Genomic DNA, 19,193 nt, shown 5'->3' with positions numbered 1-19,193 from the left:
TATTGGATATATTGTCATCTTTACACACCTTGCATGAACTGACAGGCATATAAACGCCATCACCAATTACTACACAGACAAAGGTGTTCCAAGTTGACCCAGCTGGAACACGACGTCATTAGACATTGATATTTGGTTGGATGTAGGTCGTGACGTGGGGTGACCAAAATGCAATGTCAGACCAACGTCTAATGCCAACGTCAACTTAACTCCCGACGACAGCTGATGTTGATATTATGTTTTTAGGTTTTAAGTTGTGTTGTTACGTAACCAAAATCCATCTAGTAAAAGTCATAATATTAACGTCCACATAATGTCACAATCTAACATCATTAGACATTGATATTTAGTTGGTTTTAACTTAAGTTGTGTTAAGTAACCAGAATTCAACATCTCCTAAACATCATAATATTAACGTCCACCCAACGTTAAATCCTAACATCATTAGACGTTATGTTGTTGGTTTTAAGTTATTTCACCAGAATCCAATGTCTTCTAAACGTCACAATAATAACGTCCAGCCAACGTTACATTCTAACATCATTAGACATTGATATTATGTTGGTTTTAAGTTGTCTTGTAAAGTAACCAAATCCAATATCTTCCAAACATCATAATGTTTACATCCACACAACGTCAAATTATAACATAATTAGGCGTTGATATTTTTGTTGGATTTAAGCCGTGGTATTACATAACCAAAATGCAATGCAGAACTTCAGAAACTAACTTTTAGCTAAAAATAAAACCAAAACATCTTTGTAATTGTTGCAGGCTGAAATTAATATGCACATTGAATAGTAGAATACCAATAAGAAAGAAATAATAGACACAAGAGTAAAAGTAATTGTGTTATTTCATATTTTATTTCATTATAATGCACTATTTAGTTTTAGTGAACTCTTACCGATTTGTAGAGAATCGGAGAAAAGCCTGAACAACGAGCTCAAGATGGCGTCTGTGAGTAGCATGGATGCTGCTGCTACTAGGTTAGCATGCTAAAGCTAACTCAGATGACTCAAACAGAAGAAGCTACAGTAATATTCTGCTATGCCTGGCCCAGAGAAGATGTGCCTGAGTGGGAGAAGACATTTGGGGAGATAGAGGAGAAACTGCCGTTGCTTTCGTTGTTGGATCTAAATAAGGTGTGCCCAGCACTTGGATTAAAAGTGGATGACGGTGATAAAAACACAGCTCGCAAACTGAGAAGTTGTATTTTGCAGTACTTGGAAGCAGAAGATGTTACCTCAATGGAAGATGAAGGACTGTCAATATTACTTAGTGCAAATGACAGCATTGAGTCAATGTGGGTCATCCCTATGTTCCCCGGGTCCTATGTTCCCCGTTTTTGTGGGACCGGGGAACATAGAACTATTTCTATGAAAAAGGGTCCTATGTTCCCCGCTTTTCCCAAATAGGGTCCTATGTTCCCCGCTATGTTCCCTGGTCCGATGTTTCTCCCGAAATGCCAAAAACAGCCTACCTCATATGATCGCGTGATTCAATCAAAAGACAACACTCTCCGTAACATTTGGAAAGGGCCTGCCGACTAGGTCATTTTTTTTCCCACCATCATTTCTGAGTTCTGTCTCGGGGATTACCAGGCCTTTTTTAAATATTATGTGAGTGTTGTCTGGCCTTCATCCCTATTACGACATGCCTCTATGGGGCGGAGCACATGAGCGGGCCTTTAAACCCAATAAAGCTTGACATTGTATGCTTTAACATAGCCTACATGCCCGCAACAGCGGGGCTTACAAGCATTAACACATGTAGGCTAAAAGGAGAAAAATACTATTTCTTAGAATAATAATGTTTACTTGCAACAGGGTAACATATGATTTAATGTCCGCCCCGACTCAGGTGTCTGGATCTTTTGTGTCTCCCTGCGCTGCAGGAGAAAACGTTTTTTTGACCGCAGTAAATTATAACTTAAATTTTTTTTTAAAGAAAAGTAACCAAAGAAGGCCCTTTCCAAATGTTACGGAGAGTGTTGTCTGCGCCCATATGCATTGATTGAATCACGCGATCATATGAGGTAGGCTGTTTTTGGCATTTCGGGAGAAACATCGGACCAGGGAACATAGCGGGGAACATAGGACCCTATTTGGGAAAAGCGGGGAACATAGGACCCTTTTTCATAGAAAGGGTTCTATGTTCCCCGGTCCCACAAAAACGGGGAACATAGGACCCGGGAAATATAGGACCCCGGGAACATAGGTACGCTCCCGAGTCAATGACAGCAAAGGATGAGGAAGACGAACATCAGTTAAATGGAGTAGTGTCAAGTCACAATCAGGTGGACGAAGATGGTACTACACCCGACAACCTGAATGAAGAGACAGCTTCCTGTATTGCTCAGAATGCTCCAAAGCCAGTGAGTGTCCCAATACAAGGTCAGACAGTTGTTCACCCACTGTACAAAGAATTATAGGACGAATAGGATAAACTAATAAGAAAGATAAACTAAACTACGCCAGCCTAGAGAGACAAATCCAAAAGGCTCTAAAAAGGGGATATGATGAAAGTGAAGTGGTGGAAGCTGTTATTCAAGCCATCGCCCGTAAAGCAGAATTGATCTCAAATGATCAGCTTTGAGACAGATATTGAGGACTCATTATATTGAGAAAAATGCTACAGAGCTGTACCACTCACTGCAGGGCCGCCGCTACGTACACGTGCTTAGCGTAGGGCACCAAGTGTCGCAAGAGACGTCATCCAGAGCAGGAATACCATGGTCAGACAGTGCGGTCTTGCTGAGCGGGAGACCACTGGTGGACCCTTCAATGCATGTGCCGTTTATCTCTGATGCTGACTCCTGTAGCGAATCACAAAACAGATTTCATTAAAAAAAAAAAATGTATGTAGTTTTAACTGACATCTTATGACACGTGCTGAAGCGGCCTGAGGCTTGGCCCCTCATCTCCTCCATAGTCTGTTACCATACATGTAGGGCTGAGGGAGGGAGGAAGAGAGAGTGTGAAAGGGAGAGAGATGTTCAAATAATGAAAGAGAGAGCAAACAAAACATAATTTAAAATACAATATTTATTCTGTAAACTGTGATGCAATTAATCAGTTTTAATTTCCTGAATGAATGACAAATTAACAGATTAATTACAATTTAAACAATCAATCAAGCTAGTATCAACAATACCTGAATTTGTGCTTCTCACTCTTCACTTCACTTGGAGATGAAGGCGTTTTCAGTCACCTGGAAAACATTTACAACCACAATAAAAATACACAACCACAATCACAGAACTAATGCACTCATTATAAACACCACTGAAAGAGTGATAGCTTCTTTACCTCTGCCTTAATTGTCATGCTCTCATCTTAGAAAACTGATTGGTGCAAACCACTGTTGGTTCACATTCAAACCAATAGATTGGAGTTTGGCAAGATGGATTTGCCGTGTGATCGTCATCTCATGATCTTGTGCGACTCCAGCTGCATCACAAGGTTAGATTCTCTTGTCCACGTTGCTCTTCTGGTTTCTCAGGAGCTGCTGGGGTCGATCGGTCAATCTCCTCCATCAAACTGACAAGGCACGTTTATTTGTAGAGCACATTTCATATACTGAGGCAATCAAAAGTGCTTTACATAAAATTGATAAAGAAAAGAGCAGTGTTACAAGGTAATGTCACAGTGCAAAATTGGTAACATATTTTTTACTTTGTTGAGTGATGTCATGTGCAGCATAAATATATCTTCGATTATGCATTATTGTTAGTGAATTCTGAGTGTGCTTTTACCGATTCATCCTTCTGGTGACATTTTTGATATTTTAGCTTCACCGAAACTAGGTTAGAGAAAATGAACTTGTGTGTTGGCCTGACGTCTGAAAAATGCTCATTGCTCCCCATTGTAGTGACTGCTGTCTTGTCCACAACACTCACTGGTCCCCTGGACAGCTGGAAGTTGGAGGAAAATGAGTGCTTGGCTGCAGTCTGCCTTGCCTGGACCGTTGTGTTTTGGGCTGGGAAAATTTGCCCCACTGCTCCTGGCAAGGTCTTTGATGTTGGTCCTTCTCCATGTCTGTGTCTTCTTCAGACTCTTCCTCTGAACTGAAAGGTGTCTTGTGTGTGGAGGTCAACATGGGCTTGGTCCTTGGTGCTGGGTAGGGGGTCTTGGGCTGTTTGCATGGAGCTCCAGACATCACCTGGGTCACTCTAGAAGGCAGGGTGCTGGACCAAGGTCTTTTCTGAGTCACTTGAAATAAGTGGTTGGCTTTGGCCTCCATCATAGACCTCAACCTGATCAGGGTGGTAGGTGAGTGCCCACGAATTCTCTCACGCCTTGAAGACACCTTGGCCATGATGGAACTGAAGTCCGTGTTCTTCTGACCACGCTGATCAGCCTTGACTCCCAGGGCCTTCAGATTCTTAGTAAGTGCCTGCCTCAGTGCTTGGTGCAGCTCTTTCTTTATGTCGGCATTACTCCTCAGAGCATTGGTGGCCACCTTCTGTTTCCTCTCCGGTGTGGGCTCTGGCTTCTTATCCACTGGCCGCCTCTCAGAGATTGTGCTTGAGTGAAGTACTGGTACCTCAACTATTTTAGTGGGTGGATTTGATGAGATATTTTGTATCTGCTTCTTCAGAGTCAGGATGGTGTCTTCACTCTCCTGCAGCCTCCTTCTCATCTCCACCCTCACCTCAGACATCTCATTCGACAACTGATTCTTTTCACAGTTGTGTTGAGCCTTTTCACAGTCGTGCTGATCCATGATTTTTTGCATTTCTGGTTTGATCTGATTTGCTTCATTATGGGTTTGAAGATTTTGATTGGAAATACATTTTTGCAGCTGCTCCTTCAGACTATGGATCTCAGCCTTGAGGCTCTCGATCTGAGATTTCTTCTCTATATTTCTGTCCGTGCGTGCCAACTCTGCTGCCTTAAAATGCTCCAGTTCTCTCTGAAGGTCCCTGTACATAGACTGCTGCTCTCTTTCATGAGCTGTTTTGGCTTGCAGGGCCTGTTGCTGCTGAACAAGCTGCTCCTTCAAACTATGGATCTCTGCATCAAGGCTCTCAACCTGAGATTTCTCTATCTTTCTTTCCATGCGTGCCAACTCCTCTGCCTTAGAATGTTCCAGTTCTCTCTGAAGGTCCTTGTACATAGACTGCTGCTTTCCTTCCTTAACTGCTTTGGCTTGCAGGGCCAGTCGCTGCTGAACAAGCTGCTCCTTCAGACTATCGTTCTCCACCTCGAGGCTCTCGATCTGTAATGCATATTCATCAGGGTGTTTGTGTTGCATGTGACTCTGGACAAAGGTGGAGTTGAGCAAGATTTTGTCACAATGTGGACACTTCTTATGGCTTTTCAAGATCTGGGTGCGAATGAACTTCTTCCTCTGCTTAAGCTCTGCTAACATGGCCTTCTCCTTCTCCTCATGGTCCTTCTGCCGTGCCAGGAGCTGGTCGCGCTCCCTGCCAGCGGCCGCCAGGCCCTCCTCATACACGTGCAGGTTAAGGGAGAGAAATTCCTGGCAGTAGATGAGCCACTCCACCGTGAGCTGGGCCAGCCGGAAGAGTTTGACCACAACGGGCTCCATGGGGCTCTGGCAGCGCTGGCAGCACTCACCCTCCAAGCTGCAGAAAGTCACTGTGTTGATGTTCTCCTGGAGGGCGTCCACATCCAGCTGGTTGACCAGCAGGTCCACATCCACCGCACTGATGCGCCGCCAGTCCACGATCTCCTTCCGTGGGCGAAACTTGAAGGGCGGCCTGGCGGAGGAGATGCTGGGGGGAGTCATGGTGTTGGAGGAGGGAGGGGTGAGAGGGGGATTGGGGGTCCGCTGGCTCTCATTGGTATAGGGGTAGTATACTCCACTGTGAAATGGCATTGTTTGAGACAATGTGTTTGAGACAATCACCTCAGGGCATCGGGGCAGGAACAAATTTGAATGTCGAGCTGAGGGTGCAGTGCAGTTGACTGCTCACAGGCCCGTAGTACTGGTTTGAGGGTGTAGTCATGAATCCATGGAGGTTGGCTTTTAGGTTGTAGTGATGACAGTAGTGAGGGCAGTGGTGATGTCACTCAAACAGTTGTGATGTCATCGGTGATGTCACCAGTGATGTCACTGAACCAATTGTGATGTCAACAGTGAGTGATGTCATCAGTGAGTGATTTCATCATCCCACGTGTGAAGCTAATGCATTCACAAACTGCACAGCTAGTAGTAACTTGCTATATCCTAAATATTGCACTTATGACAGACTGTGTGTCTTGTTCACAGTCTGGCATTATTTGACTCGGTGGCGAAACCCCTTCCACCAAGGACCTCACCAACACCTCCCACAAACCCACTATCCACGAAACAATCTACTTCCAGAATGTCTTCAGACGCTGTTTGAGATTAAAAATACCCAGTATGATCTTAGAAGCACAGGCAATTTTGAAACAACATGGGCAAGATTAAACACTAAACAACATTGTGTGTCTGTGAAAGGGGTAGGCTTGTGGAATTCCTGTGAGGGGGACTTGACGATGTGTGGTTCGATTAGTGCATTCAAAAGATTGTTTAAAAACAAGATGATAAGTAGGTATAAAGAGGTAGACTAATCATGTATTATTGTCATTTTTTATGGATCATGAAGCAGACTAATAATGTATTATTGTCATTATTATGGATCATGAAGCAGATTAATCATGTATTATTGTTATTATTTATGGTTCATGAAGCAGACTAATCATGTATTATTGTCATTATTGATGGATCATGACGCAGACTAATCATGTATTGTCATTATTTATGGATCATGAAGCAGGAAGGAAAGAAAGAAGAAAAAAGAAAAAAAAAAAGAAAGAAAAAAAATAGATAGAAGGTAAAAAATAAAAAAATAAAATAAAATAAAAAAATAAACAAACAACAGACAATTAAAAAAAATAAACAAAAATAAAAATAAAAATAAAATAAATCATGTACAACTATTAAATATGCATTAGAAAGTATGAGCAGGAAGCATGTTCTTTTTTTGTTTTTCTCCTTTTTTGTTTTCTTTTCTTATAAAGATTCACACTTGTTTTTCTTTCTTTGTCATGTGCTGTATGTGAATAGGGGGCAAAATAAGCTTTTAGCTTCAGCCCATACCTTTTTTTGGTCAAGATCTATGTAAAATGTGTTATGTCTATTGTTTTGATTATATGAACATAGAGGGATTGTACATAGTGTTTGGATGACCAAAAATAAAAATCTGCAAAATCAAATCAAATCAAACACTCATCCACTCATGTATATTGTATTGATTTGATTGCACTTGCAATGTTGTGATTGTCTTTTATCTATCTTTCCTACTTCTTATCTCTGTATATTGATCTGACCGCTACGCTGCATACAGACACTAAGACAAATTCCTCATAAGGTAACTTGCATACTGTGGCAATAAAAGTGATTGATTCTGATTTGACCAATCCAATTTACCTAAAGTTCTAACGTACTAACACCAACAAAAGATGCTAACTAGCAATGTCATGCATGTCTGCTCCAGCTTTGTCTCCCGCATATCTGTTCATGGGACTCTTGTCATGCCAGCTAACCAGTTAATGTTACTCTGTCACCTATGTGCCGTTAGCAAGTACAACAATAAGACTTCCTTCCACTGGGACTTTTTCAAAATAAAATGATTCTACACAAGTCAAGCACACAGAAGCCATTGAAAAAGGTTTATTTTGTTAGGCTATATTTCTCACTCAGTCACCACCCCCCACCCTTCATCATACACAAAGATAGAGACATACGGCGCGCTGTGAAGAAAAAAAGACAGACACACGTTCCTTTGGGAGTTTACACACGTGCCCCTAATTATATTTTACAGTTTGCTCAGATATATTTTTAGTTGCAAATGTGAGTGAACACACTGTCGAGCCCTGTGCTGGAGCAACTCTGACGGCAACACAAAGAAACAGTGGCAGTGGAGCTCTAACCTAAGATCCAGAAGATCTCACTGCAGGGTGGAAAAAAAGTAGTTAAATTTTTTTAACAGGGGGAAAAATGGGCTTCCAGAGATTAGTCTGCTAGTCTCTCTCTCTCTCCCTCTATTACACACACACACACACACACACACACACACACACACACACACACACACACACACACACACACACACACACACACAAAAAGCAGATATAGAGAGCCGCAGGAATGAGTCTGGAAAACATGGATGCTAACACTTCCGGGTTCTAAACTATGGGAGTTTTGAATGGGTTTTTGGTGCGATGCTTCAAATGAGGTCTGTGGGCAACGCAAGCTTATTCAAACGCAAACCAGTGTTCAGGGGGATAATCTTCACACATGAGGACCACTTTTATGAGTTTTGAAGCTTTTACGTGCCGTTAAAAGGGCGGCTAGCTAGTAAACGGCTAAATGAGACTACACTGTTGAGTCGACGGGGTTATTCTACGTCAATAGCATCATCACGCCAAAAGACGAACATGGAAATTATCTTTCCCTCACCTGGTTCAGCCCGGGTTCAGTCGGTTCAGTCACACAGCTATTGCCCACTCACTCTTTCAAACTAGATGTATTAGTAAAACACACACGCTATATCAGTGCACAGCAGCGCGCACACTGACACACGATTATCACAAACTCCTGTCACCTAACCTCGCGTCACCAGGCTCTCACTCAGGAGACCCCAACACTCAGTCCTGCCCAGCCGCCCCATTAGCCAATAGCATTTTAGAGAAACGTGAAGTACCTCTAGTCTAGACTGACCAATCAGAAGCAGTTAAAGACAAGCAATACTAGCAAGTTAGATTGTCACACGTTTGAGAGTGTTTGACAGTGTGCTACCAACTATAAAGTGATCTGGCAATGGTCCCACACACTGCTCTCTGTCAGCTCACAGTAACAACACTCTTAACAGGTTGGATTTGGCTGTGGTGACGTGACGTGGAAGCCTATGTGACACTGTGTGTAGTTCTGGAATAGCTTAGCATGAGCTTTTTACTTCTAGGGCTCGCATTTACGCTTCAAAACTCATGAAAGTGGTCCTCATGTGTAAGATTATCCCGCTGAACACTGGTTCGCGTTTGATTAAGCTTGCATTGCCCACAGACCTTATTTGAAGCATTGCACCCAAAACCTATTCAAAAATCCCATAGGCAGAAACAGTGAAGAACCCGGAAGTCCGGGACTTCCGCGTTCCGACTACAAAAATACGTCATCCCTGCGGTACTTTATTGAATGGCAGTGTTGGTTTGGTTTGGTCCAGTTCAGGAGGCATCTCCATGGATAAGGTCTGTCTGTCTGTCACTAGGGTTCAGGAGGCATCTCCATGGATAAGGTCTGTCTGTCTGTCACTAGGGTTCAGGAGGCATCTCCATGGATAAGGTCTGTCTGTCTGTCACTAGGGTTCAGGAGGCATCTCCATGGATAAGGTCTGTCTGCCTGTCACTAGGGTTCAGGAGGCATCTCCATGGATAAGGTCTGTCTGTCACTAGGGTTCAGGAGGCATCTCCATGGATAAGGTCTGTCTGTCTGTCACTAGGGTTCAGGAGGCATCTCCATGGATAAGGTCTGTCTGTCTGTCACTAGGGTTCAGGAGGCATCTCCATGGATAAGGTCTGTCTGTCACTAGGGTTCAGGAGGCATCTCCATGGATAAGGTCTGTCTGTCACTAGGGTTCAGGAGGCATCTCCATGGATAAGGTCTGTCTGTCTGTCACTAGGGTTCAGGAGGCATCTCCATGGATAAGGTCTGTCTGTCTGTCACTAGGGTTCAGGAGGCATCTCCATGGATAAGGTCTGTCTGCCTGTCACTAGGGTTCAGGAGGCATCTCCATGGATAAGGTCTGTCTGTCTGTCACTAGGGTTCAGGAGGCATCTCCATGGATAAGGTCTGCCTGTCACTAGGGTTCAGGAGGCATCTCCATGGATAAGGTCTGCCTGTCTGTCACTAGGGTTCAGGAGGCATCTCCATGGATAAGGTCTGTCTGTCTGTCACTAGGGTTCAGGAGGCATCTCCATGGATAAGGTCTGTCTGTCTGTCACTAGGGTTCAGGAGGCATCTCCATGGATAAGGTCTGTCTGTCACTAGGGTTCAGGAGGCATCTCCATGGATAAGGTCTGTCTGTCTGTCACTAGGGTTCAGGAGGCATCTCCATGGATAAGGTCTGTCTGTCACTAGGGTTCAGGAGGCATCTCCATGGATAAGGTCTGCCTGTCACTAGGGTTCAGGAGGCATCTCCATGGATAAGGTCTGTCTGTCTGTCACTAGGGTTCAGGAGGCATCTCCATGGATAAGGTCTGTCTGTCACTAGGGTTCAGGAGGCATCTCCATGGATAAGGTCTGTCTGTCTGTCACTAGGGTTCAGGAGGCATCTCCATGGATAAGGTCTGCCTGTCTGTCACTAGGGTTCAGGAGGCATCTCCATGGATAAGGTCTGTCTGTCTGTCACTAGGGTTAGGGTTAGGGTTAGGTTCCTGTCACTAGGGTTAGGGTTAGGGTTAGGTGTCTGTCACTAGGCGTCTGTCTCGGTCCAGATGGTGACCCAGTGTTTTTGTTTCTTCTTCCTGTTTCTGGAGGTATTAATGTCATCTTGGATGATGAAGCCATCAGCGTTGGTAGTGATGTCATCTTTACCCACAATCCTTCCCTGGTGGAGTGCCGCGCCATGAGGCCACGTCCCCTGCCGCACGAAGAACCCACACTGAGAGGACACACACACACACACACACACACAGGATTGTGAGATGCTATTGGCTGAAAAGCGTTAGTGTAAATTAACAGTGTATTAACAGTAAATTAAAGGTAACTCCCCGCAATTACCATGTAATTTCCCGGAACTTACGGTTTAACTTCCTCGTATGAATCAGTGCATACAATACAAAATACTTACCAGTTCCTACTGCCAGTAGGCTACTGGTACTTAAATGTAGGTACAGCAGAAGAAGAAGAAAATACAATGAGGAACAAGGAAACTACAACTACAGTGTAAATACATAGTACTAACTCTGTACTTACTCTTTAAGTACAAGTAAGAATGGGAGAAGAGTGTAAATGTCCATCCAGCCCGCACCTTGTTATTTACGAAAAGTACTCTGTTCTTCAGTGAATCACCTTGTTATTTACGATAAGTACTCTGTTCTTCAGTGAATCACCTTGTTATTTACGATAAGTACTCTGTTCTTCAGTGAATCACCTTGTTATTTACGGTAAGTACTCTGTTCTTCAGTGAATCACCTTCTTGCTGGTGCTGGGGCTGAATTATTCGGAGATGGGGCTGAGGGATGTACTGTATATTAAAAGGCGTTCAAAAGTCAGTTTCATGTGCAAAAACTAAAATCTGCCAAACCTGTGGTCAAGACTGTAAAAAGATGGACCTCTGAGGATCACAGGATCATATTATCACACCTAGAACAGTGCAGGCATCACAGGTTTATTATCATCACATCACATATTTATTAGTAGAGCACGAATGAGGGGTCCACGCGCACCCCCCTTGTTTTTTTTGTCTGGATTTTTGGCATCCATACTTCTAAAAATAAAGATTTTGGTGATCCCAAGAAACAATCTGTCCAAAATGTGTTTTTTCCAATGTTTTATTACCCTATGAGACGCACGGGATTGCCGGCAGGAACGCTGGTGAGACGCTCAGATTTTGAGCTAGGTCAAAGGTCGGGTTATCATTTGAAACTAGACAGCCTAAGGTTTCCAATGGGGCCAACTTGTCATGCTAGCATGTCAGGAAGGGGGCTAAATAACCAATGATTCAAAGTTAGGCAAAGTTTTGGCGAGGGAAAAACTGATTTTCCAAATGGTCCCTTGAACTGTGACCTCAATATATCTGAATGGAAATGGGTTATATACAGTAGGTACCCACAAGCCTCCCCTGTACTGTACAGACATGCCACATTTATGCCAAAAGTCATGGATAGAGGAACAATGTGACAGATACCAGGGCAGACTATTTATTACCTAAAGGTGACTAGTTTGCATCCCTGCTTATTGTCATGTTACTTGCAACTAAATGGGTTGTCTGCTTCCACCAGATTAAATAAAAGACATTATGTTGGATGTTATGATGTTGACTGATGTTTTTTATGTAAATGTGCGATTTGTTTTTCTTATTATTGATCTCCAAACAGAGCATGGCCCTGTCCAGCAGCTAGCTAAGCTAAACTCAAGTCCATGTTTGGTCCAAAGCTAATTAGCTACCCACTCCATTCACTTCAACAGAACGTTAGCTCCATGTTAGCCGTTAGCGGGTAGACTGAACGTTTTATTTCGGGTAAAGCATGAGAGGTTTTTATATGGACTACACCAGGTCTGGGAGTATGAAGTGCTTTCGATGCATGCATCTTTGTCACAACAATAAGCGGTTCGGTGAGTGCTTACACGGATTGTGCAAACACTGCTGCTGCGCGGCCTGGACCCATAACGCCAGCTAACGTGGTTCACATGGTAAACAAATCCACACCTCCCAATTCAAATCCTGTCTCAGCAAACTATGGCAACAGGGAAATTGCGACATTTAGGATTTGGGTTGAAACTAATGTCTCAAACTTTCTGAGGCTTACAATTAGTCACATAAGACCCTAAATGACATAGGTAGAAGGTTTTTATGGATTTTGGTTTCCAGGGTCTTTAAGTAGAGTCAGTGTTAGTTGGGCCATCTATGATGATTCCGTCACCGTGTTTAGTTGGGTCATCAATGAGGACTCTGTGAACGTGGAGTCAAACTAAATTAAACTGCAACAGTTACCACTGCACTGGTCTATCATGAATCTTACAAAGTACATTCTATGCATTTATGACTGACAGTCTCACTTACTCCCATGGCTTATATTTTTCATGTGTCCCTGGTGCTGTGTCTGTCTCTGCTGCTTTGATATTTGAAGTCTTCTTCTTCTGATTCTTTTATGGTGTTTAGCAACCAGCTTATGGGCATGATCGTCACCCCAGGTAAAATTGAGACGGGCCTCTGGAAAAAGTGGGAGTAGACCAACGTTGTTGGACTACACCCACGTTGAGCTTCTCCACACTGCAGTGAGGAGCTTCTCAGCCCTCCTGAAGAACCCACACGACACAGACGAGACAGCAGGCACAGAGTAACTACACACACACACACACACACACACACACACAGGCAGACTCTAAGGGGGGGGGGGGTACCTTCCATAGCAGCAGGCAGATGGCAGCCAGCAGCAGCACTCCGGCCAGGACAGACACCACGATGATCCACAAGGGGGCGCCGGCCTCTGTCTCCACACCACGCTCCGGACGAACCTCCACCACAAACTGACACCAGGATGACATCATCACAAACCGACAAACACCAGGATGACATAATCACAAACTTCCACCACAAACTGACACCAGGATGACATCATCACAAACTGACAGACACAAGGATGACATCATCACAAACTTCCACCACAAACTGACACCAGGATGACATCATCACAAACCTCCACCACAAACTGACACGAGGATGAAATCATCACAAACTGACAGACACAAGGATGACATCATCAGAATCCTCGACTACAAACTGACACCAGGATGACATCACAAACCTTGAACACAAACTGACACCAGGACGACATCATCACAAACTGACACCAGGAACACAGAGAAAGGTATGTAAAGAAAAAGTGAATAGATAAATCCAGAATGAGGCAGTAATGCAACATAAAGGATGGCAACTGCATTAACACCACAGAAGAAGCAGAACTGACACCAGGATGACATCATCACAAACTGACAGACACGAACAAGGATGACATCATCACAAACCACCACAAACTGATGCTGTATTCGTTCACAACTTGGAAGTCGCAAATTTCCACTTGCTACTGTAGTAGCAAAAATCTTTAATCACAACTCTGATCAACACACCAGACTAAGATGATGTATTTCCCTATATGTTTTTTATATTATATATTTTTTATTTCATTAACAGAGCATGTGAACTTGGGCATAAGGGAAATTAATAATCCATCCACATACAAAAACATTTCAGCAAAATACCCAAAAGCACATTGCCATTGCATCCCCCCTTACTCATCAGAAGTATTTGCATGCATAACCCATTTATTGAGACAAAATCAACAACAGAAGAAATCAATCCACAAGCTATTTATGCTATTTAGGCTGTGAAAAATGCTACCTCATCTGTAAAGGGGAGACTTGTGGTACGCATTGGATCAATTTTCATTCAGATAAATTGAGCTGAGAGGTCAAGGGACCCCTTTGAAATAGTTTTCCCTCACCAAAATCTTACCTACATTTGGAGCATTATTTAGCCCCCTTGCCAACAAGCTAGCATATTATGCTTCAGTGTCACATCAATGGATGTCTTAGATCTTCTAGTTTCTTCTGATAACAGGATCTCCACTGTAGCTTTAAAGGTGACCCTGCTACAGCCATTTGATTACCCGTGGAAATCGGGAGTGTTGGCAGACCACTCGCGGCCTCCCTGCAGTACCTCCATGGCCCACTAGTGGGTGGGCCGCGGCCCACCGTTTGGGAATCACTGCCCTAGGGGAATTCCATTTTCCCTAACAACTTGATTTGAATTTGTGGAAATCTGGGTTGCCCTTCTATGAGGACCTGGGGCTTCCCAAATTGACAGCCCAATTAAACATTCCAGTCACCAAAATATAGGTTCAGGTAGTAAAGGTCGTGCTGAGTGCATGGGTCCCTGGTACCTTCCTAGCCCAAGATATTAACTTACAATGGGGACAAGAATGCATGTGAAATTCATACAGTAACTTGTGAAAGGAAGGAGCTGCAAACCAACTTTATTGTCTCAAATCTGAATAGAAGTAGGCCGGAGGGGCCGGTACCTCTGTCCTCGTGGTGACCTCTAATATCTGATTTATGGTGGTGACCACCTTATAGCTGAATTTGGTGTCAGACCCCATGCAGAATGAGTCAGACTGGGCAGAATGAGTCAGACTGGTCTCCAACACCACACACAAAATTGTAAGACCACAGCTGCTTCCATTCAGGAGCTAGGTAGCACCTTTAGGGCCCCAATATGCTCTTGTTTACCCACTTGTATCTTTGAAGTGTGATGTGCTGTTTGGACTATGGCCCTCTCACTTCTATGTTATGTTTATGTTTTTATATCAGACTTTTGCCTATTTGTCTGTGTCTTTTTAAAATGATGTGACCCTCTCTGCAACCAAATAAAGTAACCTTGACCTTCACCTTACGAACTTCACATGGATTCTGTTCTTCGCGACGACTCTAAGTTCATATTTTGGGCTAGGAAGGTGCCAGGGACCCATGAACTCGGCACAACCTTTACTATCTGAATCTATACTTTGGTGACTTTGGAGTGTTTATTTTGCCTGTCAATTTGGGAAGCAGGGGCCACATTACAGAAACTCCCTATCTTATGTCTTAAGTTAGGATAGGACTAGTTTAAGATAGGATTTTTTTTGATTTGGTATTACAGAAGCAAATCCTAACTAACTTTAGGAATCCTATCTTATCTTGCTAAATCCTATCTTATGTCTTGTTAGGAAATCCTAAATACTCATCCAGCATCGGTTATCAACTTTTCTGTCTGTTACCCTAGCAACCACTAGCAACAGACACCTCCTCCTTTCTCAACTTGCGGGGGGAAGTAGGAGCGCTAGTAGCCTGCTGGCTGGAAAGTTTTCAGCCACCCTCACGCGGGAGGTGAAAGAGAGGGAATGGGCTAAAATAGCGGAAACCGTCTCTGCCGTTCCTCCCCCCTTGGAAACTATGTGTACCGAGGAGCCAAATAAATTGCTGATGGCTGTTGCTACCTCAGTTAAATTACGTGACATAGCAGGCTGAGATATTTTGGATATGTCGGCCACTTCAGTTTGAAAATCTCCCTTCGCAAAAAACCAAAGTGCATTTGTAAGTTGTACTACAACCGGCAGAGCCCCGTGTCGCCTAGTCGGTCTCTCCAACACAGGTCTCAGCTCCTCGGCTAGCTGCAGTATCATGTCCCGGGGCAGTCTGTATCGATTAACGAGCGCTCTGTCATCAAAACGCAAAACGTCTTTCGGGTCCCGCATGAGCCTTTCGGCAAATACATTGCGCCTGTTGACATTTTGTTGGTTTTGCAAATGTAATAACAGCGCAGCCATAACGTAGGTAGGTAGTTGCAGATAGAGTAGTAAGGCTGATCCGTAGCGGCTTCTGGGACGTGAGTCGGGGTCTTAATTGGCCTCGGCTGGGTCTACTGGGCGAGGGTGTATGATGTTGACAGACCCGAAACACCTTACGACCCCAGATAACATCACTGATGACACGTCCTAGCGCATGCGGTAGCAGTGTATTTGAGAATGTAGAATCCTGGCTTGCCTCTGGCCAGTGACACTTAGGAAAGACTAGGTGACAACCAAGTATAGTTTGGTGACGAGCTGGAGAGACAGTTGACGGCCGGAGAGACGGCAACCCGGTACGGGATGGGATTAGCACCCCATCTTGGCTCTCTCGTGAGGGAGAAATCCACAAACGCTACGGATTAGCCTTCTGAAAATCTGCGCAAGATCGGCGCGGCCTGGGGTCCTCCAGGCTAGAGCGAGGTGCTCGACGCAGGTAAATGACGTGCAGCGCACAGGCCCTCTTGAGGCGTCCTTGAGGCATCCCTTCAGCCTCTGGATTGCCTTTGTCATGAGGGGGGTCTGGTGAGACGAAGGAGGAGCACGGCCGGGAGAAACCCACAGAGCCTAGATCCTCCATGCACCGAAGGGCCAATACTGCGGCGTAGCACTAGCTCTATTGCAGCGGATTGGGTTCTCTTTTACCCCTCCCGCGGGCAACGTTGCAGATAGAGTAGTAAGGCTGATCCGTAGCGGCTTCTGGGACGTGAGTCGGGGTCTTAATTGGCCTCGGCTGGGTCTACTGGGCGAGGGTGTATGATGTTGACAGACCCGAAACACCTTACGACCCCAGATAACATCACTGATGACACGTCCTAGCGCATGCGGTAGCAGTGTATTTGAGAATGTAGAATCCTGGCTTGCCTCTGGCCAGTGACACTTAGGAAAGACTAGGTGACAACCAAGTATAGTTTGGTGACGAGCTGGAGAGACAGTTGACGGCCGGAGAGACGGCAACCCGGTACGGGATGGGATTAGCACCCCATCTTGGCTCTCTCGTGAGGGAGAAATCCACAAACGCTACGGATTAGCCTTCTGAAAATCTGCGCAAGATCGGCGCGGCCTGGGGTCCTCCAGGCTAGAGCGAGGTGCTCGACGCAGGTAAATGACGTGCAGCGCACAGGCCCTCTTGAGGCGTCCTTGAGGCATCCCTTCAGCCTCTGGATTGCCTTTGTCATGAGGGGGGTCTGGTGAGACGAAGGAGGAGCACGGCCGGGAGAAACCCACAGAGCCTAGATCCTCCATGCACCGAAGGGCCAATACTGCGGCGTAGCACTAGCTCTATTGCAGCGGATTGGGTTCTCTTTTACCCCTCCCGCGGGCAACGTTGCAGATAGAGTAGTAAGGCTGATCCGTAGCGGCTTCTGGGACGTGAGTCGGGGTCTTAATTGGCCTCGGCTGGGTCTACTGGGCGAGGGTGTATGATGTTGACAGACCCGAAACACCTTACGACCCCAGATAACATCACTGATGACACGTCCTAGCGCATGCGGTAGCAGTGTATTTGAGAATGTAGAATCCTGGCTTGCCTCTGGCCAGTGACACTTAGGAAAGACTAGGTGACAACCAAGTATAGTTTGGTGACGAGCTGGAGAGACAGTTGACGGCCGGAGAGACGGCAACCCGGTACGGGATGGGATTAGCACCCCATCTTGGCTCTCTCGTGAGGGAGAAATCCACAAACGCTACGGATTAGCCTTCTGAAAATCTGCGCAAGATCGGCGCGGCCTGGGGTCCTCCAGGCTAGAGCGAGGTGCTCGACGCAGGTAAATGACGTGCAGCGCACAGGCCCTCTTGAGGCGTCCTTGAGGCATCCCTTCAGCCTCTGGATTGCCTTTGTCATGAGGGGGGTCTGGTGAGACGAAGGAGGAGCACGGCCGGGAGAAACCCACAGAGCCTAGATCCTCCATGCACCGAAGGGCCAATACTGCGGCGTAGCACTAGCTCTATTGCAGCGGATTGGGTTCTCTTTTACCCCTCCCGCGGGCAACGTTGCAGATAGAGTAGTAAGGCTGATCCGTAGCGGCTTCTGGGACGTGAGTCGGGGTCTTAATTGGCCTCGGCTGGGTCTACTGGGCGAGGGTGTATGATGTTGACAGACCCGAAACACCTTACGACCCCAGATAACATCACTGATGACACGTCCTAGCGCATGCGGTAGCAGTGTATTTGAGAATGTAGAATCCTGGCTTGCCTCTGGCCAGTGACACTTAGGAAAGACTAGGTGACAACCAAGTATAGTTTGGTGACGAGCTGGAGAGACAGTTGACGGCCGGAGAGACGGCAACCCGGTACGGGATGGGATTAGCACCCCATCTTGGCTCTCTCGTGAGGGAGAAATCCACAAACGCTACGGATTAGCCTTCTGAAAATCTGCGCAAGATCGGCGCGGCCTGGGGTCCTCCAGGCTAGAGCGAGGTGCTCGACGCAGGTAAATGACGTGCAGCGCACAGGCCCTCTTGAGGCGTCCTTGAGGCATCCCTTCAGCCTCTGGATTGCCTTTGTCATGAGGGGGGTCTGGTGAGACGAAGGAGGAGCACGGCCGGGAGAAACCCACAGAGCCTAGATCCTCCATGCACCGAAGGGCCAATACTGCGGCGTAGCACTAGCTCTATTGCAGCGGATTGGGTTCTCTTTTACCCCTCCCGCGGGCAACGTTGCAGATAGAGTAGTAAGGCTGATCCGTAGCGGCTTCTGGGACGTGAGTCGGGGTCTTAATTGGCCTCGGCTGGGTCTACTGGGCGAGGGTGTATGATGTTGACAGACCCGAAACACCTTACGACCCCAGATAACATCACTGATGACACGTCCTAGCGCATGCGGTAGCAGTGTATTTGAGAATGTAGAATCCTGGCTTGCCTCTGGCCAGTGACACTTAGGAAAGACTAGGTGACAACCAAGTATAGTTTGGTGACGAGCTGGAGAGACAGTTGACGGCCGGAGAGACGGCAACCCGGTACGGGATGGGATTAGCACCCCATCTTGGCTCTCTCGTGAGGGAGAAATCCACAAACGCTACGGATTAGCCTTCTGAAAATCTGCGCAAGATCGGCGCGGCCTGGGGTCCTCCAGGCTAGAGCGAGGTGCTCGACGCAG

The 19,193-nt window shown here is 45.7% G+C and overlaps 1 protein-coding gene across 1 annotated transcript in view; it reads right to left on the bottom strand.

Annotated features, from left to right (window-relative positions):
- Positions 1-10,465: 10,465 nt before the first annotated feature.
- Positions 10,466-19,193, bottom strand: part of LOC310787872 (integrin alpha-3-like) — a gene marked incomplete at both ends in the record, with an annotated part of 77,468 nt that continues 68,740 nt past the window's right edge. The window contains 4 exons of the mRNA XM_083649332.1: positions 10,466-10,654; positions 13,120-13,245; positions 13,416-13,427; positions 13,524-13,562. Of these exons, the coding sequence (XP_083505458.1) occupies positions 10,466-10,654; positions 13,120-13,245; positions 13,416-13,427; positions 13,524-13,562 (366 nt within the window). The remainder of the gene's footprint in view (positions 10,655-13,119; positions 13,246-13,415; positions 13,428-13,523; positions 13,563-19,193) is intronic.

The sequence above is a fragment of the Poromitra crassiceps genome (genome assembly GCF_964638095.1).
Source record: "Poromitra crassiceps genome assembly, chromosome: 13".
NCBI lineage: Eukaryota > Metazoa > Chordata > Actinopteri > Beryciformes > Melamphaidae > Poromitra > Poromitra crassiceps.
The sequence above is the reverse complement of the archived record's forward strand: the minus strand, read 5'-3'. Positions and strand labels throughout refer to the sequence as shown.